Here is a 25,014-nt window from a genome sequence, read left to right on the forward strand (position 1 = left end):
TGTTCACCAAGAGCGCATTTTCAATATTTAAAATCCTCATAGTTTGTCAATACATTGCCGGTCACTCCCTTTAAATAGAGTGCTTGACAACAAATATATATGTATCCAACTTTTCTGTGAAACGCAGTGCGGCTAGAGATGCGCATTTTTTTGTGGTCCGATTTAAAACGTAGTGCGGCTAGAGATGCGCATTTTTTTGTGGTCCGATTTGAAACATCCACTCGGTTTTACAGAACATTTTAATTTTATAATTAAAAAAAAAATTATTCATGGACCGGGCTACAGCCCCAACCCGTTTAATCAATACATTTTATTTTTGAAGTTGACATATTACGTATTGTAGTCATACATAATACAAAGCATGTAATTAATAATAATAAAAATAAGGACTTTGTTCAAAATGAAAGAACGGTATCAAGAATCACAAATGCCTGTTTTGTTATTCTCGGAGGAGGTACCATGGACCCCCTCCCCCAGTGTTGCATATAAGAAGTATTGGTCTGAGGCTATTAAATTTTTTTGAATTTTCTTTGTTTAGACGGACATACGTCTATTTCAACAATTTATAGCTCTTTAGAAGTCATACGACAATTTTGTTCACATTTTTTTCGCGAAGATTTAATTTATTCTTGAATATACATTTAGGTTTTTAACAGTTTGCAGATTGTTAAAGTGGTTTTTCAAATATGTACGAAATGTAATAATTTAGTGTAGCAATAAGGTAATTGAAGATCACCCCCCCCCCCCACCCAGACATTTTGGGTTGAGACTGTAGGGAAATTAGGCTTAAGCGTAATTTCAAGTGACCCTCCATGCAAAGTTAGCAATACCCAATTCACTACGGTACTCTTGAAACCTTAATTTGATCAAAAATGTGGGAGATATCGTCGTTTTTCAGTTTTATGACTTGAAAAGTGTTTATTTCTGTGAGCTTCTCCATTGCAGAACTTATAAACAAGAAATCCACTAGTCACTTTCGCAGAGAAACCGCAAATGAAAATAAACAGCTTAAATTAACAAGTGCATTGATGTCTAAATCATATACTTGATCAGACAAAGCTTTAAGGGTACTGTTGTTAATCGGGAATTGCCATCTTTGCATTGAGGGACTCTGAAATTAAGCTTACAGTCCCTTAAATAGTTTTAAATTCCGGTTTTATGTGAACATTAAAGCATCTTATTTGATCAAAATGATGAAAAAAAATTCTCTTTTGAACATATATTAAAAGGATCAAAAGAAACTTTAATGTTGAATTTTTTTCTAATGCATAATTTTAGCCATTCATTTATTTCTTCATTTAATTATTCATTAACTTATTTATTTATAAATCTTTAGCTCAAGTTTGGCATTCTGTGGTGATAATAAATGGTTAAAAAATTACTGTAAAAAATTGAGATATCACTTTGTTTAATTATACTTCATTTTTTCTACATTTGTTTATATATATATATCTATGTATAAGTTTGGCTTGTCTTGGTGTTTGTCTGTCTGTTTGTATCCAATAAACGTCAAAACGGCTGAACCGATCGGGCCCAAATCACGTGACCAAGGTTTGTGAATGATGAAAATAAAAAATAAATGTGTTTAAAAGGTTTTTAATTTTGTAAAAAAAATAAATCCTTGAAAATCCACGAATTTTTTTTTTAAATCCGCAAAATTTTTTCTTCTTTGTTTTAAAATGTAAACAAAAAGAACATGTTCACAGTTTGAATAGAAGATGGGCGCTAAAAGCCTAGTAATAATAAAAAGGGGGTCAAATTGACCCCCCCCCGCATATCCTGGTTTTCAAGTACCCCAGCAGGGATAGGCTTAAATAGAAGATGGGCGCTAAGCGCCCTAAAAGCCTAGTATATATATATTTTAATTTAGAATTGAAAGTGTTATAGATATAAGATGTTGCAGGATGACAATAAACAAATTCAATCTCAACTCCAACGAAACAATAGTGAGGTCATATCTTTATTAAAATATATTTTAAGGTAAAGGAGTCTGGTAAGTTTTTGGGAAACAAACAAAATTTAGTCTTATGCCGCGACACTACAATTATCTAATCCCTATATCTTTTCAACCTAATGGCGTAGACCTTAGATAAAGACTCAATTCCTTTGTCTAGCTTTGTAAAGAGGAACAAAACGTACAACGCTGAGTACTCGCTTACAAAGAAAAACGAATTTAATTCAAAAAGTTTATGCAAGTTTAAAGCTGCATGCAAAGTATTCAATTCTAAGCAAATCGTGCTTTTTTAATAAATAACATAGTCAAGTGCAGGCTATTGATATTCAGGGTAAGTACGCATTTTTAGAAGTATTTCTGGGTTAAAACCAGAGATAAGAGAGTTACAAAGATCGATTATCAGCTAAAATATGCGATATTTTCCACAGCATGTTCTATTGTGTCAGTCAGTACAAGTACTGTACACGACCAATCAGCAAACATCTGTATTCAGGGATATTTAAGGCCTTTGGATACAAAACACAAAATCTTCAAAAAAAAGACTGAATTCATAAATGTTATGTTTCATGTTTAAAACTGGAGTATTTCCTTAAAAGTTGTAAAACTTAACCCCTGAATGGATATTATATTCATCAAATGGCCATGAGATTGCACTCTTTAAAATCCTATTGTAAAAACTTAGCATGTCGTGCCGGGTCAACTTAGGCGTACGTAGCCCACCCTGTAAAAGGAGATAAGCAGTCTGTGTAGTCTGTGATTAAAACAATTGACAATCTCCATTCCTGGGCGTTTTAAAATGTAGTTTGCCCTTCTTGTACCTTCAAAATCTGATTAAGATGTAAGGAATTTTGTCCAGATTCCAATTTTATAATTAAAATTAAAATTGTTAAAATATCTGTAAACTGTAACTCCGCCAATTTTTTAAATACACTTTTTATAATTTATTACTTGTCGGAAATAAAAAGTGATTATTATTGAGACACCTTGCAGGTTAAAATTATTAGAACACTATTATACAATTATAAAAACACATGATGATCATCTAACTTTATAACTGTTGTTATGTAAACGTATTGTATAAGTATACATTTTTTTCATATTTTACGGAATTCGAATATTTACAATTTTCTTCAAATATGAGTATTTTTTATTTTAAACTAAATCTATATAGTAAAACAAGACATTTGTAAATATATATGTTGTGTATAGATGGCCAAACAGCTGAACCGATTGAACTGAAATTTTTAGTGGACACTCATCATGGGTGACCAGGGGGTGTTAAGGCTAAAAAAACTCGAATTTTTTTTCAATTTTAATTTCCACAGGCAACGCCGGGCCCTTCATTCAGCTAGTATAAATATAAATTAGCATTTTATTCAGCAGACCTATGCAAAATTCATATCAATTTACAGATTTAAAAACAATTAACCTAATTTGTTACAATTCAATTTTCTTTCTTAACTTAATGTAAGCGTGATCTTAAGTGACCTGCCCTGCAAAAATGGCAAAGCCCGATTAACAACGGTACCCTTGAAACCTGTTTCTGATTAATTATGTAGAATATACTGTCGTTTTACGAGGGTTAAAAGTGTTTAATTCTGATAAATCAAATACGTTTTCCTGCAGTAGATGTGCAACTCGTTTTTACAGATTAGTCACAATTGAAAATAATCCGGTTTTCAAATTATAAACAGATTTTGAATGAAGAATCAGACTCACATTTCTTTTAAAATACATTTTGAGGTATTCTTCACAATTCGACAGTTTTAGTTTATTTCCCATAAAACATTAAAATGGTCTCACAATAGAATATTTAGTTTTTCTATTATTTAATACTAGCTGAAGTGCCCGGCGTTGCCGTTGCGTTTTTTTAATCAAAAGGGATGGTGGGGGGGGGGGTCCTGCCTTCATTTTTGGTTTAAATCTTCCAAATAAATAAAAAAAATTGGAAACTTATGACCTTTAATGACCTCTAACAACTTCTAATGACCTCAACAAAAAGAAAAGGTTTTAATTATGGCTATATGCATATCAAACGAAAGGCAATAAAGTATCAGCAACAGCTCCAGTGCTTACCTTCTAATGACCTCTAAGTCTAATGACCTCTAAGTCTAATGAGCTCCAAATGGAACATTAAAACTCTTACACAAAATTCAAAATAATTTTTTGATTGTTAATGTGTCTGTAATTTTGTCCAAATAAATTAAGGTTTCTTTGAAATATAAAAACATAATAAATGAATCAAATTGTGTTGCAATAGTTGTAAAACCAGTCACCTGTGCAGCAAATAAATATGTTTTATTGAATAAAGCAATCCAAATAGATCAATAACGACAAAAACCATGCCCATGTTTTTAGTTATATATATATATATATATATATATACTAGCCTTAGAGGGCGTTTCGCGCCTATCTTCTAAATTAATTGTGAATTTTCACCAAAAATTTCGTGGATTTTCAAAATTTTAAAAAATTTAATGGAGATCGTATTTTGATGGATACAAATATTTGAAATTTTGATCATTCATAAACCTTCCCTGAGGTCCCTAGATGTCCCACAAAAAATTTGGGCCCGATCGGTTCAGCCGTTTTGACGTTTATTGGATACAAACAGACAGACAGACAAACAGACAGACAAGCCAAATTTAAATATAGCCTAGCCTTAGAGGGCGCTTCGCACCCATCTTCTAAATTAATTGTGAACATTTTCTCTTTGTGAACATCGTAAAACAAACACAATTCGCGGATTTTCACAAAAATTTTTGTGGATTTTCAAAATTTTCAAAGATCTAATGAAGATCGAATTTTGATGGAGACAAATATTTGAAATTTTGATCATTCATAAACCTTCCCTGTGGTCACGTGATGTCCCACAAAAAATTTGGGCCCGATCGGTTCAGCCGTTTTGACGTTTATTGGATACAAACAAACAAACAGACAAACAGACAGACAAGCCAAATTTATATATAGATATATATATGCAGTTTGTTTGTTTGTATGTCCGATCTCATCTCACAAACCCCTGGACCGATTTACCTCAAATCTTGATTGAGGAACTCATTAAAACCACGAGAATGTTCTTAGCATAGGTTAAAAGTTCTAACCATGGGTTCACTTATATTTCCAGGCAGAGCTGGATTCTCAAGCTAGTATGATTAAATTTACATAGAAGTTTGCTTAAAGGGTCTGTGAGATGTAGATATAAAGGGAGTGTTCGCGAAAATTGAAAGAGGGTATAGAAACCTATAGCGTCCATATAAATTCACACAGTCCCATTATTCCACTAATATTTGTAAATAGTTAAATTATATTTGAAATTAATCTTTCAGATATTACAACCTATAAATGTCGAATTCAATTCGATGCACTCTATATGTACTTTAAACGACAAATATTTGGGCGCTAGGGTGTCTCTGCTCTCTATATTTAGGGCTTCACTTTAGAGAGAAGAGAGACACCTGGCGGACAATAAATCGTCGTTGAAAGTACATCTTATAAAAAATAAACAATGTTATTGAATATCAACAATATACGAATGCATCGAATTGAATTCAACATGTATTGGTATTCTAAATAATTACGCTAACAGTTGGTCTGAAAACACAATACTGATCAGAACGAATTCAAAGGAAATGAGTTTTTGCCACAGACTCTGATTTTCAAATTTAAATATCATTGCAACCCAATGTCGTAGACCTTTAATATTTCAAGTTATGAATGCTGTTAGATCAAATAATGTAAGTTTGAAATATCAGGTTGCAAAGAAATAAGGATTACAAAATTGAATTTGTGGCAAAGACTCAATTCCTTTGTATCTTCTTAATGAAACCTTTATTTTCTATTTAAATCTGATTCAGGTCCGGATATCAATTGAGGGATTGCAGAGGGATCAGGGAAGCAGCACTATTTACAGCTATGGTCAAGACCGCGCTTATCTAGATACAACGCCATCAGATTACCACAATGGTCGTGCTACAACAGCTAATGGACAAAAAGCAACATCATATGGTCCAGCGTTTCTAAACACTAACGGAAACCATCGATCAATGTCGGCACAGTTAAACAGTTCTACAAATAGTTACAAGAGGGACAGGGGGACTTCTCCGAATTTGAATGCGTCTCCTAACGGTGGCTTGAATGCGTCCCCTAACGGTGGCTTGAATGCTTCTACATCCAGCAATAAGATTTATAAAAGACCAGCAGTTAATACATCAGCAAGGGACCAGAGGAAAATTCAGGTGGTTTACTCTGAAAGGCTGGGATGTTGCGTTTTGCCTCCCCCCCCCCCATCTCAAGTGTTTTCAGCACCATTATTTTTGACACTATAGAAACTTTTGATTAAAAATATCTAAATTAAAAGGTTTTTTTGCCAAAATTTGTCTCTCTAATATATAGGGAAGGGTGTAAAAAGTATTTCAGTGCTTCGAGTACGATTGCTGAAATTTTGTTTTCTTATGCCACAGTTTTATGGGGTTTACTGTATAAAATAGCCGGCTACGTTTCGCAAAATAAGCTACCTATACCTTTTCAAACTTAACAATATGTTTTGTCTAGAATAAGGGCCCCCCTGTAACTAAATCTGGGAAGGAAGATGGAAAAAAGAAAAAGATGAAAGAGAAGAAAAAAGCTCCTCCTAAAAAGGGAAAAAAGAACAAAGATCATCATATTAGGTAAATATGTATCCTCTATTTTTTTTCTGTATTATATACGGTGGTCGGCGTTTATATCATTACATTAAAGACGACTTTTCTTTTTAAGTTTTGATTTTCTAACCAGGTTTTTTTTCAAATTAGAAGTTTACGTGTAAATAAAGAGAAGCTGTTAATTGACATCTTCTTTTTGTTTACATGTTTTTGTGTTTAAAAATAGAAATTCATCTTCATTGTATTTATATTTATGATTAAGATTTCATATCTTAATTGCGTTCTTAAAAGGGTCTGTAATTGATAAACCAACTGATAAATTATTCAAAAACTCGAACTTATTCATTCTAGTAAATAATTCAGAGTTTAAGTGGTTTACAATCTACCATTACAACTTGGAAAGTTGTAATTATATTAATATCTATATAATAAAGCTCTTTGCTCCTATACAATATTTATATTATAAATATATGTTAGCTATGCTGTCCAAACGGCTGGACCGAATCATCTGAACATTTTTGAGGGAACCCATGGTTATTGGTATCCAAGGGATAACACTTTTTTAAATTTTATTTCACGAGAACGCCGGGCCCTCTAGCTAGTATAATATAAATTCGTTCTTTGCAAGATATAGCTGGACATATGGCCGCTACGCTCCGGCCCCCTAATGGTCCCAGCTGCAGTGCTCGGTCCCTTAGCCTGACATACCCGCAGCGTTAGGCCGAGAAATTGTCATAACCCGACATATCCCTGAAATAATACAAAAGAAATATTATTACTTTTGAACATGTATAAAAAGGAAGTCANCCAAAAAACGTTCTTTAGGACAAGCCTTCGTGCTCACTCTAGAAAACATAATTTTTTACTAACAAAAAAGTGTTTTACCGAACAAAAACTTTTTCCCTGTAAACCGTTCTGCGGTAATTATTAGTTCCAATTCTTCAATTATGAATGCTTTATGAACAGAGTTTGTTCAACCATTTTCAAAATTATTTGGGGGGAAAAGTACTTTATCTCATTCATAAGGAAAAATGTAGAAAATGTAGAAATTTTCTCCCAGAATAGCAATTTCTTTATTAAATCTGGTTAATACAGTTATATTGTTTTATTTGGGATACAATACACACAATAAAGATATCTATATTTATTATTTAGAGATTTTATTAATATTGTTCTCAGTATATATTTTTGAGAAACTAAATAGTCAGTGTAAAGTAGACATAGTTTTCATAAATCCTTTTATTTAAATGGTAACACGGAATTTTATGAAATCATATTAGCATTACTGGAGAACTTTTTTTTATACTTTTAAGAACTTTTTTTTTCTAAAAATAAAACTGTAGATAGCATTTTTGTAAAATATTTTATTAAATAGTAACATGCAATTTTATGTATAACCATATAATCATTCATTTATGTTGTCAGTACATAATAAAATCTGGGGGACCTTAAATACAATAGAGAGCAGTACAAATGTACATATTAAACTATTTTGCTCCTTTAATGTCTAGGGCATGTTAAAAAAAAAGAAATTATGATAATGATAATGATAAGCCAAAATGTTTTACAAAAACGTTTAATTTCTCAAAATATAAAAAATGTTCTCCCGGAAAAAACGCCTTGTTGCCATACGTAGCTGTTTCTATACGTTTGATTTCCTGTATACAGGCCCCAAGAATCCCAAGTTGGGAAAAATGTGTATACTGTGAATACTATAAAAAAAGATTTGAACAATTTTGTAATAATCTAAAAAAAAATTAAAATTGAATGAAAAAAATTGTTAAAGTATATATTATTTATAATGAACCTTGCAAGTTCAGCAAGCAACTTTTTAAAGAAAATTTTTTTTTAAGTTGGAAAACATCTTTAAAATTATTTTAAAATATTTTACTTCAGGATGAGTTCTCACTCTGTGGATAAAATGCAGGTAAAGCTAAAACTCAAAAACTACAAAATTTAACTGTTTTAACAAGTTTTTGTAATGTCAGATTCACAACAGTGGCAATAAAGGCGTAGTCTAATCAGTCCTCTCTGAACAAATTAATCATTATCTAGTTTTATTATTCTATACATACAGTGACTTGCGCATTTCTGCTTCGGAATCAAAAGTACGAATTTTTTAGAATTATACACTTTTCAAACAATGAAACCGACACGTACGTACCGTTGCAATTAGGGCATGGCCCTCTTCAAATTAAAGATCAATTGAAATAACAAGGACATTTGCTTTAATCTATTTAGTGTCGATTAAAAAAATGTTACTTACACTTTGTTGTTGGGCAGGCTCGAACATTACACTAGTATATCGGATTGCTATACAAATTAAATGAAGATTTTTGGTACTTTCTATCTATCTATCATTCTTTTGTTTGAAGGATTTTAAAAGACATATATCGGTAAAGTAGTGCATAGTGTGATATAAATAATACAACTGTCAGCTATAGCTGGACATACGGCTGGACCAAATTGACTGAATTATTTTAGGAACCCCATGGGTGATACCATGGTGGAAACATTGGGTTAACAAATTAGAAAGTTTTTCCAATGTGTAACTGATAGAACATTTTCAGAGTTAAAACTTTTCTTTTATGATATAAAGTCTCTTTCCAATTTTTGAAGGATTTTGGGTAAAATATTCCGATACAGACAAGATGTAGCTTGTCGTAGTCAATTTTACGCGTGAAGCACTCTAGTATGCCGAGTCTATTAGCGCCTGATCCAATCAGGGTTTAGCCATGTGTTTGGTGTCTATTCTGAACCAATAGAAATAGTATAGGCGGTAATATCTATCTTTTTATTCATTTATTAGATGAATCCTTATATGGGCGTTATAACAGTAAATGGAAATATTTATTTCTTCTGAAACTATAGTGGAAGACTGCTGGATTAATCTGATTCATTTTTACTATCTTACCTTGCAGAGAGCGTTTATCCTCAAATAGATAAGTTTCCACTGTGGATATCGAGATCACGTGCCATTTCACTTATACATTTTACACCTTTAAAGATTTATTAGACAATTCTCAGATTAATTAGAATAGATAGAAGCAAACAATAATTCCATTGTTTCAAGGTTTCTCGAAATTCTAGTTGGATATTTATGATTTAAAAAGGACTGTGTTCGTAACTTCAAATAACTAGATTGGAATCTGATTCACATAGGTCATTTCTCTACAAAATTGAGACTTTTTACTGCAAGAAAACATATATGAGTTATCAGAATTAAACACTTTCAAACCTAAAAATCGAAAATATCTTTTACATTATTGATAAATTGAAATATTTATCCGATGTAAAACTAAATAATCTTAAATTAGATTATAAATTGAAATATTTATCCGATGTAAAACTAAATAAACTTAAATTAGATAATAAATTGAAATATTTATCCGATGTAAAACTAAATAAACTTAAATTAGATTATAAATTGAAATATGTATCCGATGTAAAACTAAATAAACTTAAATTAGATTAAAAATTGAAATATGTATCCGATGTAAAACTAAATAAGCTTAAATTAAATTATAAATTGAAATATTTATCCGATGTAAAACTAAATAAACTTAAATTAGATTATAAATTGAAATATTTATCCAATGTAAAACTAAATAAACTTAAATTAGATAATAAATGGAAATATGTATCCGATTTAAAACTAAATAAGCTTGAATTAAATTATAAATTAAAATATTTATCCGATGTAAAACTTAATAATCTTAAATTAGATTATAAATTGAAATTCTTATCCGATGTAAAACTAAATAAGCTTAAATTAGATTATAAATTGAAATATTTATCCGATGTAAAACTAAATAAACTTAAATTAGATAATAAATTGAAATATTTATCCGTTGTAAAACTTAATAAACTTAAATTAGATTATAAATTGAAATATTTATACGATGTAAAACTAAATAAAATAAAATTAAATTATAAACTGAAATATTTATCCGATGTAAAACTTAATAAACTTACCAACCTTTGTCGTGTTTAAAGAAAATACTTCAGCTCAGGCAAAATTTCTTCCCCGTTAAAAAAATAAAAATGGCAAATTCTAAATTGTGGAGTTAGTAAATATTAAAAATGTAAACCCAGGGATAATGCTGTAGAAAGATCAGACTTTGGATGCACTTAACATAAATTATAATCTATATTTATTTTTAATGAAAAATTTCTCTTTATAAACCTGTACCTTTTAAAAAGATTAGTTCACAGAATAAGTTTTTAAACAAGTACAGGGTGTCCCACAAAGGATGAGCTTTCAGAGACAACTGTACTGATTTTTCATAACTGTCACTAAAAGAATGTATTCAAGGCAAAAGATTTAATTTAACAATCAGATCGTCTAAATTCTTGTAATAAGAAAATTTGCAATATTCAGTTCTATCCTAATTTTTAAGGAAAATTTGTTTTTCAATGGTTCTTCAGGTTTTAACTGAATAGCGTATATTTAAAACTTTAGAAGAAAGGATCTAGAGAATTTAAATAACTTTTCCTTAAAAATTAACCAAAACTGAAAATTGCGAATTTTCTGTGATTCTGTTATTCAATCTTTTTAAAATTAAGATTTTGATAGAAATAATTTATACACATTTTTGCCTTACTGAACTTTTGATTTTGAGAGAAAAAAGGTTCGCGGATTTTTTTTAGCCATTGGAATACCAAAAAAAAATTAAAAATTTTCAAAAAATATTAAAAATACCATACAGGAGAGTACAATTTTGCACCAGGCGCCGCTAATCATACTTTTTTGACTCACCCTGTATATAATTATATATATTGTAATAATGATGATTGTCTTCAAATACAAGCCAGATGTAGTCCCCCTGAAAGAGCTACGAACATTTTGCGATATGTCAGCACTTTAACCTTTGGCAACTTTTTCCGCAATTCGCATATTTGCACAGTAATGTTTCATTAACATCAGCGCTTTAAATAGAAACATGCTTAAAATATTTTGGAAAAATACCCATATTTATAAGTTATATAATTAGATGCTGTTTTAGTTAAGGAAAAAGTGCTGATATATCTCAAAATGTTTGTATTGATTAGCTCTTTCAAAATCTTAAAAAAATTACATAGGATTTATCTTATTTCTTAGAGGTCCACTGCAGAATATGGAATTCGATTAGAGCTTAACAAAACTAAATCTGCAAAATCGTTGAAAAGAAAAGTCACCAAGATCTATTTAGATAACTATTCAAGTTATATCTGCATCAAAAAAACTGTGTGTCATGTGGATAAACTTAGTCTTTACTATCTTCTTTACCCCGTAGTTTAAAAACATATGTCTGACTCTGTTCCAACCCTACCGCTGCTGAGTACCCTCCCTTTCCCTTATAATTCCTCATCACCTCTCTACCTTTTTCCTAATTTATCATCATTATTATGTTTAGAATTTACACTGTACAGTGCACACCCATGTATTTATCTAAAATTCTCGTTGGCTTATAATTGGCCAACCAATTAATACAATCTACTTTGGTTAGGCGGGTCCAAAGTAAATTGTGATTTCTTTTTGTATTGTCTCGTGTTTTGTAGTTGAATAAAAAAGAACAAACATGAACTAAGAGCTTTCGTTGCGTACTGTAAGGATCTGCTGTATACTGACCGAAAGAAAAGTGGGGTTTAGTGGGGAGTGATATTTAGCATGTCTGTCTGTAGAAAAAATAAAAAGAAATGAAATCTCTTGTTCATTAGATCTACTTCAATCAGTAAATTATGATGAAAATAATCTATATAAAGAAAATCTAGAAAATAAAATTTATCCAAACCTTTATGAACCTGAAACATTCTATTCCCATAAAAATCAGGTTTAAGTACCGGCCAAACCCCTCCTGACTGTTAACCAGAGGCCGAAATTTAAAAGAGTATCGTTGAACAAAACTCCCGAGTTTCCTTTTTGGGGTCTTTACTTTTGTGTAGATTTTGATTTTAGAGATTCGAAAAAATGGATAATATAAAAAAACCTGAAGAAATAATATGTCATTACAAAAAAATTGATAATCACAAAAGTGCCTAACCCCATTCGTGAAACCCGGGTTTTAAAACTGGTTTCACTAACGATACTCTGTCTTAAGTTTTGGGCTCAGCTAGAGCAAACTGTACAGTACAAATACAGATTATACAAGGCAAAAGGGACAGTGCACCATATGAAATTTATGTGTATAGTTCATAACACCTCCTACAAAAGAAGAATATTTTGAATTTATAAAATGAGTAAATTAATTTGCTGTTCTCATACTTGAGCGTCAAATCAAAACTGGAGCTGTTAGGACGTCACAAAGTCGTAGCAGTATTGTATTCTCCAGTTCCACCCCGAGCCCTGCTCTCAAGCTGACAACACCTTGTCAATTTACCTCTCCCCTCTCTCATGGGGGTTCTAATTGTTTCCTATCTTACTGGTGGCCCCTCCGCGCTGGCACCAGTTCAGCTGATTTGTCGTTAAACCTTGACCCATAATCATGGATATCACATACCGATTGGTTGAAATTTACAAAGATATTGTTAGTTCTGGAGTTTCTGTTAGAGTGAACCTATGGTCAAGTGAAAAAGAGCAGTTTTTCTCCTTCTCCAAAACCAAAGGTTCCTGATCTCTAACCACCAAACGGAACCAAGAAGATGGCGGAAAATGAAATGAGAAGCCAACAACTTTAAAGAAACTTTAAAGTGTTCCTTAAGGGTGGACTACAAAAACCTTCATATGCAGAGGTCACACAGAGGTCTGTTGCTGGTTCCTTTATGACTGGAACCAAGGCTATGAATTCATCTAAATCTGGAACTTCTGTTTTTTTTTGGGGGGGGGGGGATTGGAAAAGGTTCCCTTGATTCTGGAACTTCACACAAATCTTATGCCAAGTCAAAATTCTTGAGAGCAGGTTCTTCTCACAACAGAACTCCGGATTCTCTTTTCTCTGGTTCTGAACCTTCAAAAGTAACAGTTGCCTCTGGACCAAGAACCTCATACACATGATACAACTCCTTTAGTACATGTTCCTTAGTAGCTGGAAACTCATGTTCAAGTTTTACAGGATTTCAATCCTCTCAAAAAAGAAAATCTAGCACTAGACCTATCAAGAGTCTAAAACAGTAGCTGAACTTTATAACTAAACTCCGATATGATATTTAAATGTATTAGCAAATAATAAATATTTAGACTTTGAAAGTATTTTTAAATTTATTTGACTTATACTTCTTCTGTCTTGTCAAACAGTTTTTTATTTCTTTTTTATAATATTTTATTCCTATGTGAATATGCCTTCTCCAATTACAATGTACAATTTAAACTGTAAACTATGCACTCAAGTTTCCCGGTACTCAATTTTCAGTAAAACAAATCAGGATATCTCAGTCGTCGATTATCATAAAACTTGTGTAGGCTAAAGAAGAAGAAGAGGAGGAAGAAAGAAGAAAAAACAAAACACAGTGTGAATCTGATATAAGGAAACGGTTAATTACTTTTATGACAATATATCAGAAGCATTAAAATATAATGTAATTAGAAAGGAAAACAATCTAATTGGCTGCAATACAACTGTGCACTGCATATTGTACGTATCTACATTGTACAGTGTGTAATCTACAGTCTACACTCTATAAACTCTATTGTAAAATCAATAGGTATTAATATTTAAAATATTTAATATTAAAATATTAAAAAATCACTGAAAAAAAGTTTCCTAAGAATCTAAAACTCAGAATTTTTTTTCCAGTGACATTTTGTCCTAGAACTTCAGAAAAATGGGACTTTTACCAAAGTTTTTATTTCCAGGCTTTTTCCAAAAAAAAATGTTCTCCTCTGACTTTCTAACATAGATTCACACTACGCCCATATATTTTAAACCAGTTTATGTAGAGTTTATATAACGTTTGTTCTTCTCACAATCTTTACTGCTGGATTAGTGTGTGCCAAGGTAAAAATATTATTTTTGAAATTAGATTTGGAATTTTTTTCTCAATTTTCTTATTTTTGCAACTGTCATATGGTTTCAACAAATTGAATTGAAAATTGACAGAACAAGAACTTGGGGAACAAAACCAGGAAGGAGTCTAAACTTTCTTGAATTTTTTATAAAGATAAAATTTATCTGAAAGTATGCTAGACAATGACTAGAAAACGAGTTAAATTTTGTAAAGACGAATTTTGAAAAATGAAATTTTGCAATTTCAATATACACAGATTCCATAACTGTTTATCAAAAACTTTTGTTCTAAAAGTTATGTTTTAAACTTTCCTTTTATTGGTTGCTATATATTATCACAAAAAAGGAAAAAGTCTAAAAACAAATAATGGAAGCAAAATTGAAAAGAAATCATATTTTTCTTTATATTTTATCGAGCTGAATGAGTTTTTAAGTGATAGAAATACATTTATAACAGTAAACTTAGGTTTATTTTTTTCAATTCGTTCGTTCAGGAAATTTTTTTTTGCATTTTGAAAAAAAATTGTTCAAATGTTTTTCTTTTTAGGCTTTCTTACATTTTGAAAAACTAGAGTTAAAATGTTTTTCCTTTTTAGGCTTTTTTAATCGATTCCTCGCCAGAAGGAAATGTGAACCAAGAACCCTCTTTAAGGTATACAATTTGTTAAGCTAAAGAGACGGTTAGCGTAATTTCAAATAACTTTTCCGCCAAAGATTCACAACGGTACCCTTGAAACCTCTATTTGACAATGTGGAAGATGTTTTCGTCTACTATTGTTTGATTCGGATTTTTTTCTATTATCGATTATAAATATTGATGTCTATTTCATACTTAATCAGACAAAGCGTTTAACAAAATAATTAAAACCAGGCTTTATTTCAGTTTTGACGAACAACAATTGTTAACATTCTTGAACACAACTTTTTTATCTTTTTATAATTTAACAGTTTTAGCTTTGAGATACAATATTTCCTGTTTTTTATTTATTTGGAAATTATTAACACCTTTATATTTTTTATCAAATTGTTCGCAATTTCCGGTGTTTGCAACGAATACATTGTTAGTTTTTTCTTTTATTTTTTTCAGTTTACGTGTGTTACTAAATTCGTGACAATGTGACCAATATGTGACAATTTTAAAACTAACAATTGTATTTAATCAACTTTGTTTCCCATGTTTTGAATTCATTTAAACTTTTAATTAATTCATTCAATTTTATATATTTACATTTATCATTTCAAAATGTGTTCAATGGCAAAGTGAACACATTTAATTGGTAAAATTAAATAAGTAACATGTAACGGCTAATTCCGGGAAGGAACGAAAAAGCATCGCTTCTCTTTCACTCATTAGGAAACCAGAAAAAAAGTTAATTAAAAAACTAATAATGGAAAATAAAAATAATTAGGTTTTTAAGAAAAACTATTATTTGAAATCTTACGGTTAAACTAGAAAAAAAACATTGTTCGGAATTAAAATCCCAAAAAACTTTAAAGTCTTGAAAAGTTAAAGGGACTGAAAGCGTAATTTGAAGTGGTCCTCGATGCAAAGAGGATGGCCCAACTCACAATGGTACCCATTAAACTAATTAACAATAAAGAACTTTATAAGTTTATCTCTAAAATTGTGTTTAATGTTTAAACTGCCGCTATGTACGCTAGCGTACAGTGTAAAGTCAACATAGCTGACTACATATTTTCCTATAAAATCCAAAACTTTGGATATCCAATGTGGTTTTTGAATATTCGAATATATATACATAAATACTTATTTTGAATATTCGAATATATATACATAAATAATTATTTTCTGCGACGTCCAGAAAATAATATTAATATTACGTAGTAACATATTAATTGAAAAAGGATCCTTGATCAGTCCAAGGTTTAAAAGATATGATGTGAATCGCGGATACACCACTTTACATTTGGAGGGTCACTTGAAATTAGGCATACACTCCCTTTAACGCACAACTCCATAACATTCAGTTATGTGTATTACCATATTACCATTAACAAAAGTAAATTAACAACGTGTTCGTTCAGCTATAATGGCCACATCATGAAATGATGACAATTTAAATATAAATTAAAAATCAAAACTAAACAAACTTTTTTTAATGTAAAACAGTCTTCAGTTTTCAAGTAAATGGAGTGACCAGCGATGTATGGTAGATGAGGTGAGAACGTAGTATTGTGGAATGTGGATACATTCTTTAGGAATCATTTGAGACCTATGATACGTTTTTACGGTGCATATTTGTTCAGCAACAGCGCAAATTCAATATTTAAAATCCTCATAGACTGTTCATTTTTGAGAGAGATGATTTTGAGAATTGATTAACTATTAACATCGAAAATAAGTAATCTTATTCAGGTATTGGTTTCTGTGATGTCTCCTTGTTTACAAACATTTTCTGTAGATTTCTTGGAATTGTTATTGAAAAGACGATATTTAAAGAATTTGAAGAAATCTGCGAACAAATTCGCAAAGAAAAATGATGAAAAAGAAATATCTGATTCTAACATTGATTTATTGAGAAAATTTCAATTGAGAAATATGTTCCTTAACATCTAATTGCTGAGGAACTTTTTTTACATTTTTTGTCGTCGTTATTTAATAATTTTAAGAAATTGATTCTCAAAACGTAAACACCCTAATAAATGATTTTAAACGTCGACTTTGCGCTCAAAGCCAGTAATTTATACATCATTAAAACGTTTATATGTCTAAAATGAATCCTTAAAAAAATTCTCTACAATAGAATACTAAATTCTCAGTTCAACTACCATACATTGCCGGTCACTCCCTTTAAGGTAAAATTACATTTTTGATAAAAACTTTAGACTTCACTATGTAATAAGAAAAAATTTAGATCAAATAACTCAAAGATTTCCATTTATGATTCTAAATCTTTAAAAACCCAGTTTTTTGTGGGAAATCATACAGAAATAGATATTAGCGACAGCTGACTATTCCACAGTGATTCAAATGTTGCTAGCTTTCGCGCAAAAATCGTTGAGTTTTATTTCATGTGTTATTGTCTAGGGCTACACAAATGTACAAGTACTTGTCTTAGGGAGGTTGAGTACGTGGAAGGGGTTGGGCCGGGAGGTTAAATTTATTATTATATCCGTTGGTCCTGAATTTACAAAAAAGTATGAACACGCTTAAATCCACGTATACGGTTCAAAAACCCGGTTTTGTAAAAATCTAAAGTGTAATCTCAGTGTTTTTTTTTGGTAGAATTAAGGAGCTCTTAAAAGAAAAAGATTAATAAGAACTTGTTTTCAAATAATGTGAACAAAGACTAAAACTGAAACTTAACAACAGTGTTTAAAGCTTTATTAAGAAATTCGAATTTACTAGAATAGAAATAAAAATACACTTTATTGATAAAAGATTTCACGTTCTCCGCTCTATATTTTCCAATTTTTCATGTAAGCTTGGCCTTATAATAGTCTCCAAAAAAGGTAGCTCCCGCTCCATTCGCCTAATTTAGAATAGCTAATCATGCATTTTTTTCAGAAATAAGTTGAAAAAAGTTTTAATCTACTTTGAAATATATAATTATTATTATCATAATTTAACAAGAAAACAATGCCATTAGTGAATCACAACAGTAAACAATATCAGAAGTGTAATATACTTTTTTTCTAGCTTGTCTGTGCAACCGCACATCATTATCAATTTTATTGTTAGAAAATAAGAACTATTCCATCATTGTTATTTACATTACGGGTTTCAGAGTACTGTTGTGAATGCGGGATGATAACTAAGTCTAAAATTTTTAAAAGTAAAGCATCTTCTATAAATATACTTTGCGATCTGGGTGTTTGTCTATTTATATCCAATAAACGTCAAAACGGCTGAACCGATTGGGCCACAATTTTGTGTGGAACCTCAAATAACCTTAGGGAAGGTTTGTGGATGTTCAAAATTACAAAAGTTTGTGTCCAAAAGTTTTTGATTTTTGTTAATTTTGAAAATTCGAGAAAAAATATTATTACCGTTGTTATTGTTTTATATTGTACAAGGAGAAGATGCTCACAGACAGATAGAGCCAGAATTAAAAGTTGAAATAGAAGATGGACGCGAAGCGCCTGAAAAGCCTAGTTTTATAAATTTGTCTAGATTAGGCAAACAATTATTACTTCTAGAGCATTTAAGATTTTTTTCCCGATTACGTTAAAATTTCATAAATATGATTTTTCACCTTTTCGTAGTTTGGTATGAGACTAATACACTTGGTAAACCAGGTATCCACTACAGTATACTCGGACAAATCAACAGCCTAGCAACAAGTTTTTGAAATCTTTGTCAACAAAATATCTGTGAAAAATCGCAAGAGACGCGTGAAAATGAACCTTAAATATGTGATAAAAAGTCTGCGAAATGCGAAATATTAAAGATATTTTCATCAGAAAAGCATTAGTTCCCATCCATAAATTAAACATACATGGCTATGAAGGCATGCAAAAGTCTGCTTAAAGGGACTGTAAAGGAAAAATGAAAGGGGGTATAGGCTGAAAGCTAATCACTTTAGCTCTTGATCGCGACCCATGAAAGTTTTATCTGATGTTCCTGTCTCGAGAAATTGATATAAAACTGTGTTAAAATTTTACGAAAGTTCATATATGTAACATTTAGAAAATCTTAAACTTAAATCACGTGACCAGAACTATCACAAATGGCAGAGCAGTATACTGGTCACGTGTCTCCGCCTGTATCACGTAACCACTTTACTGCACTGCCATTGGTGGAATTTCTGGTCAAGCAATACGGACGTATAAATAATATTATGAATTAAATCTATAAGAAATAGAAATAACAAAAATAAAATTAGAATTGGAGTAAACCTAAGTTACAATTAGCTTTCTCTGGGATATCTTCGTTTTCAGATTGGTTGCATATTTGCTGAATTTGATCTTTTTAAACCCACTACTTTTATACAAAATTGTATATATATTAATGTTCGCATAAATTTGATAAAGTTGTAAATCAGTTTCTCGAGATAGGAACATCAGATATAACTTTCATGGGTAGCGCTCGAGAGCTAAAGCGATTAGCTTTCAGCCTATACCCCCTTTCATTTTTCCTTTACAGTCCCTTTAAATAACGTGTAACAGACAACTCTTATTTGCCGCGCTTAGAAAAGGGGAAAAGAGACAAATCCAATTTCATCTATTTTTTTCTTCTCCTGCCGCCATTAGTAGGAAATTCACAAGTATTGTTATCTGCCTTCATTTCTACGTATATTTAATCTACGTTCTCAACTATATTAACTTTAAACTTGACGTGACCGATAAAATTGGTTGTTCTCATACTTTTGCGTAAAATAAAAGCTAGAATAGCTTCGAGGTCACAAAGTTGTACCTGTAAATTCGCATTAATTTGACCTTCTCCTCGACCTAGTTTGCAGTGTTTAGCGTAAACAATTAGAATTTGCTCAACGAGAGAAAAACGTGCTCCATTATATATTAGTTTCAAAAAATTTTATATAGATATTTTCTGAGTTGACCTACCCCTGTAGCCTTGATGGTAGAGTAGGTCGCAACCAGGGATATATCTGCCAGGGTTATCTGAGTAGTGCCGGCAGCAAACTTGCCATCAGACACAAAGCTGGTCAACCAACCCAGAACCTTTTAATTAAAAAAGTGACCTGAAGGTCTTGATTCTTAATTTAAAAATAATTATCTGTGAAAATGAAACTTTATCTTGGACCTACATTTATTTACATCTATAGCAGTGGACACTGGACTAGGGTCAATTTGAATTCGAACCGGACCAACTGCTTGTATACCCTATCCTGTGCCAAACTTTTTACAGTACCTAGTCTATCGTAAAAAGCCAATTTGACCTATCCTCTACAGTGATAACCAGAAAACTCTGGAATAGAAAAACGATATTAAAGCAATCCTCAAGTGTATTTGCTGTTACAAAGCAAAAAGTTTTACTTTAAATTGGTTAAATTACTGTTAAAGCAAAATTGGTATGTTTTTACTGCACAATTACTTCGTATCATGTTCATTGGACAATTTTAAGGCATTAATTGAGCGTAAACGTCGTCTTCCTATTCCAGAGTTTTCTGGTTATCACTGTAGCTTAGTTTAATGTCTATTATTTGTTTAAAGCTGGCAACACTGTCCGATTCATTTTCAAGAACCGGGCCGACATCTAACCAGCTATTGAGCGAGCTGTACAGTACATATACGGATTATACCTGGCAAGGGACAGTACACCAAATGAAACCTACCCCTTCTATGGAAATTCTAGAGGGCAAGCTCATTAAAACTCATTTACCTCCTTCATCCTTGCATGTTGCTTCTCTCCTGGGGCTGGCAAACCCCTGTCAGGCATCATTACAGGGTAGGCAATATCTTCAAATGCCTAAATAAGTTATCTATACATGTATACAAATGGTAATCTCTGTTTGTCAGTTTGTATATCCGATCATAAATCATGAACCCCTGGACCGATTTGCCTAAAATTTTAATCAGGGAAATTGTGAGACCACGGAAATGTTTTCTGGGCTTGGTTTTGAGATTGGATTGTTCAGAGAAACCATTAAGTAACTGTTTTAAAACTCGATCATTCATCAAACTTGAAAATCGATAATTCTTTAACTGAACGAACGATTTTTTCGAACAACCTTTTGTAAAAACTATCGATTTTTACTGAACCAAACGATTTTTTAAACGAACTTTAGAAATTAATTTAGTTTTTCATTGAAAACCAATTTTAATGAACGATTGGTCGTTCAGTGAAAAAACGAATAAAAACTTCAAAACCATAACAAACGTTACTTTTTTAGTTAAAACAATAAATGGCTGCCTAAATTATATTTTTAATAGTTTTAACTAACGAACGGCTTGAAAAAAAAGTCAGAACGTGCCCACCTCTATTTGCAGCATCTAGGAGTTAGATTTATTTGTTTAAAAAGGTTTCGCCCTTAGTTTTCTTTATGAAACCAAATTGATCTGGAATAATTTTGAAACCCTAATTCCCTTAAAAAAGGGATTTTATTTACCTTATAGAAAACTCCCATATCAAAGTACAGGCGCTGGTCTACCCTGCACCTAGTCTGGGGATCCTAAAAAATACAATTTTCCCATTCATCTTGTAAAGACTGAATTCCTTTACCTTTGGATAATGTGAATCATCCTGTCCATACTTGTTGACAAGGTAGGCAGCAGCTGCTGTCTATACTTGTTGACAAGGTAGGCAGCAGCTGCTGTCTATACTTGTTGACAAGGTAGGCAGCAGCTGCTGTCCATACTTGTTGACAAGGTAGGCAGCAGCTGCTGTCCATACTTGTTGACAAGGTAGGCAGCAGCTGCTGTCCATACTTGTTGACAAGGTAGGCAGCAGCTGCTGTCTATACTTGTTGACAAGGTAGGCAGCAGGTGCTGTCCATACTTGTTGACAAGGTAGGCAGCAGCTGCTGTCCATACTTGTTGACAAGGTAGGCAGCAGCTGCTGTCCATTCTTGTTGACAAGGTAGGCAGCAGCTGCTCGGGATTCATTCATAACAAACTCATCTAGAATTTAATCAGATTTTAAAGGGAAAGTTAACAATCCCAGATTTATAACAGTGCCCTTTACCCTATCACGGCTGGAGGGGGGAGAGGTTCCACCCCCTCCTGTGGGTTTTTCTAAATAACTATAAGAAACAGCTTCCATTAGAACGCTTAAACTTCTTAACTTTTTGAACATTATTATTATAAATTTCTGTGAATGACAGTCAAATGGCGGGTTGGTGTTTAAAAAAATCAGAAATGCTTTTTACTGTTTTTACTTTTAATTAATTAAGCTGCAGGGTTAAAATTTATATATTTAAAAAGCCATTGAAAATGAATGTAATAACATGTGTCACATGTTAATATTTGTCAAATATAAAAATAATTTTATATGAAAAAATGAACTTTTTAAAAATCCTCCCTTGCACCCTAAACATTAAAGTTAGAGGTCTATTTTTTTAAATGAACAGGCCTTGAAAATTTGGACTAAGGACATGTATCACACTCCTCTATCTCAACTCTAAGGGCAAAATCATAGACAAAAAAAGCCCAGCCGGGATAGGGTTAAACCCTTAATCTGATCAATACTTAATCAAAAATGTAATATTGCATTTAAGTATAACTAGCAATTTTTTTTTTGATCTTAACAGTTAAGAGATTTGTTTTGATTTTATGATAAAATAATACCTTAATTAGTTTGGAAACATCAGTATACAATCAAACACAAAGGATAAATGCTGGTTTTACTGGTTGAGAAATAATCAAACCGGTGTTACTGCCGACTGAAGTTCAAGCGTGTAACTGTAAAGTGTAAATACGGCTTCAGCTATACAAGAGCTGCAGGGTTAAGTCCAGACCTAAACTCCACCAAAATACTTTCATGTTTTTAAGTATTCCATTTTTTGTGGAAAGGCGGGGAGGGGATAAAAATTTAAGCTAAAAGAGCCAAATTTATTAATAATAGTTTAAAAGCGTTATGATTCCCGACTGCCTGCTTTGTTCATAATTTCAGAAGCAGAGTGCTAAGAGGCATACTCAGGCATATGGTTTATCCGGTGCGATACATTTTTCAATTAATTTTTTGTGCTAGAGTTAACAACTTGTTAACTTTACCAAAAAATAATAATTTGCATTAATCTTAGCTAATTCAAACTTAGATTAAAAAAGGTTTTTTATTAAATGAAACACAAAATTTGTCCAATATATATTTTTATTATAATTATTGGAAAAATAATTTTGTTCAGGGGATCCAACAGTATCTTAGTCAGCATGGGACTCAGTAATTTACAGGTATTCAATTTAATGCGTGGGAACCAAACAAAAATGTAATTAATTTTTCTTTTTATCTTTTCTCAACAACAATGAATTGTATTTTTATCATAAAAGAAGCCATTGTATAAAGTGGAACAGAGCATAAAATTAAAACATAAAAAACTAAACATAAAAAATCCTGTTTTATCCTAAAATTCTATTGAATAGAAAATTTTGAAATAACTCCTAACTTTGTTAATTTGCTTCTTGATTGAAGCTGTCTTTAATAAAAAAGCATCTAAAAAAAACCTTTCAACCAAAAATTAATTTATTTCTATTTCAGAAAACAGGGGCGGGTTATATAAATCATAACCCCGGGTTCATATCAAACGACTATCCTACACCTGAGCAATAAAGAGCAATAATTATTATATTACAAGGTGTCCCAAGAAACATGGGAATCAAATCGTCTTTAATTTAAAGATGTTAATAATTGACAAAAATTGAGTTTAAAATTATGAAATTTTTAAAAAGTGGTCCACAACTTAGTGTCCTCAGTATTGACAGGATGGAAAATGCTTAAAATTTGAACAATTTGGATAGTATTTCATAAATTGGAATCTATTTGGATAGTATTTCATAAATTGGAATCTATTTGGGTAGTATTTGATAAATTGGAATCTATTTGGATAGTATTTCATAAATTGGAATCTATTTGGATAGTATTTCATAAATTGGAATCTATTTGGATAGTATTTCATAAATTGGCATCTATTTGGATAGTATTTCATAAATTGGAATTTATTTGGATAGTATTTCATAAAACGGAATATATTTGGATGTTATTTCATAAATTGGAATCTATTTGGATAGTATTTCATAAATTGGAATCTATTTGGATAGTATTTCATAAATTGGAATCTATTTGGATAGTATTTCATAAATTTGAATCTATTTGGATAGTATTTCTTAAATTGGAATCTATTTGGATAGTATTTCATAAATTGGAATCTATTTGGATAGTATTTCATAAATTGGCATCTATTTGGATAGTATTTCATAAATTGGAATCTATTTGGATAGTATTTCATAAATTATATATTTGGATAGTATTTCATAAATGGAATCTGGCCGAATTTACTCAATATCTTTGTCAATTTTTTAAATATTCCAATATAACAAACCACATTTTGAAAATCCCGAGACTAGTAGTTTTGAGAATAGTTTTTTTTAAAGTGAGATTCTACATTAATTTTGTTAATGAAATAATGCAGCATGGAACAAAGACGACGTAGAAGTCGGCACATAATTCCTATGTTTATTGGGGTACTCTGTAAATTCAGAAATTTCTTTTAAAAGAATATAGATAGAATAGATTCTGGAAAATTATCTTTCGTTCTATTTTAAAACGTTTTTTTTTAATTTTGAAACGAAATTATTGCACAACTTCAAAATATTTTTTCAACAAAAGAAAAATATGTTTTTTTGATTTTTCCCCTCTATCTGAACATTTTTTAGAAGGCAAAAGTGTAATCATTAATTTATTTCGTATTTGTTAAAAATTAAATAAAAGATTTTAATAATTTTCCCTGTGATAAGGTATTCGAAGATTTAAAACAATTTATTGTATCAATGTATCATCTGTTTATGTAATATATGTATTGTATATACACCTAAATATACGTTATAAAATGTCTAACATTCTCAAATCTGAAATATCTGA

General features: G+C 31.1%; 1 protein-coding gene across 1 annotated transcript; it reads left to right on the forward strand.

The window, feature by feature from the left end:
• Positions 1–1,883: 1,883 nt before the first annotated feature.
• LOC111698227 (uncharacterized) lies at positions 1,884–24,726 on the forward strand. Its single transcript, XM_023468511.1, has 9 exons — positions 1,884–1,951; positions 5,812–6,192; positions 6,509–6,624; positions 8,494–8,524; positions 13,976–14,040; positions 14,453–14,510; positions 15,116–15,171; positions 23,285–23,330; positions 23,635–24,726. Exons 1-9 carry the CDS (start codon positions 1,895–1,897, stop codon positions 23,704–23,706), a joined length of 882 nt encoding a protein of 293 aa, XP_023324279.1. The 5' UTR covers positions 1,884–1,894; the 3' UTR covers positions 23,707–24,726.
• The last annotated feature ends 288 nt before the right edge of the window (positions 24,727–25,014 follow it).

Source organism: Eurytemora carolleeae, unplaced genomic scaffold (assembly GCF_000591075.1).
Source record: "Eurytemora carolleeae unplaced genomic scaffold, Eaff_2.0 scaffold319, whole genome shotgun sequence".
In the NCBI taxonomy this organism is placed as follows: Eukaryota; Metazoa; Arthropoda; class Copepoda; order Calanoida; family Temoridae; genus Eurytemora; species Eurytemora carolleeae.

Coding starts and splice junctions, on each gene's coding strand:
- LOC111698227 (XM_023468511.1), top strand. CDS start 1,895: ATGTTGCAGGATGACAATAAACAAATTCAATCTCAACTCCAACGAAAC. Junction 6,625..8,493: donor AACAAAGATCATCATATTAG/GTAAATATGTAT, acceptor ATTTTACTTCAG/GATGAGTTCTCACTCTGTGG. Junction 8,525..13,975: donor ACTCTGTGGATAAAATGCAG/GTAAAGCTAAAA, acceptor AAACTTGTGTAG/GCTAAAGAAGAAGAAGAGGA.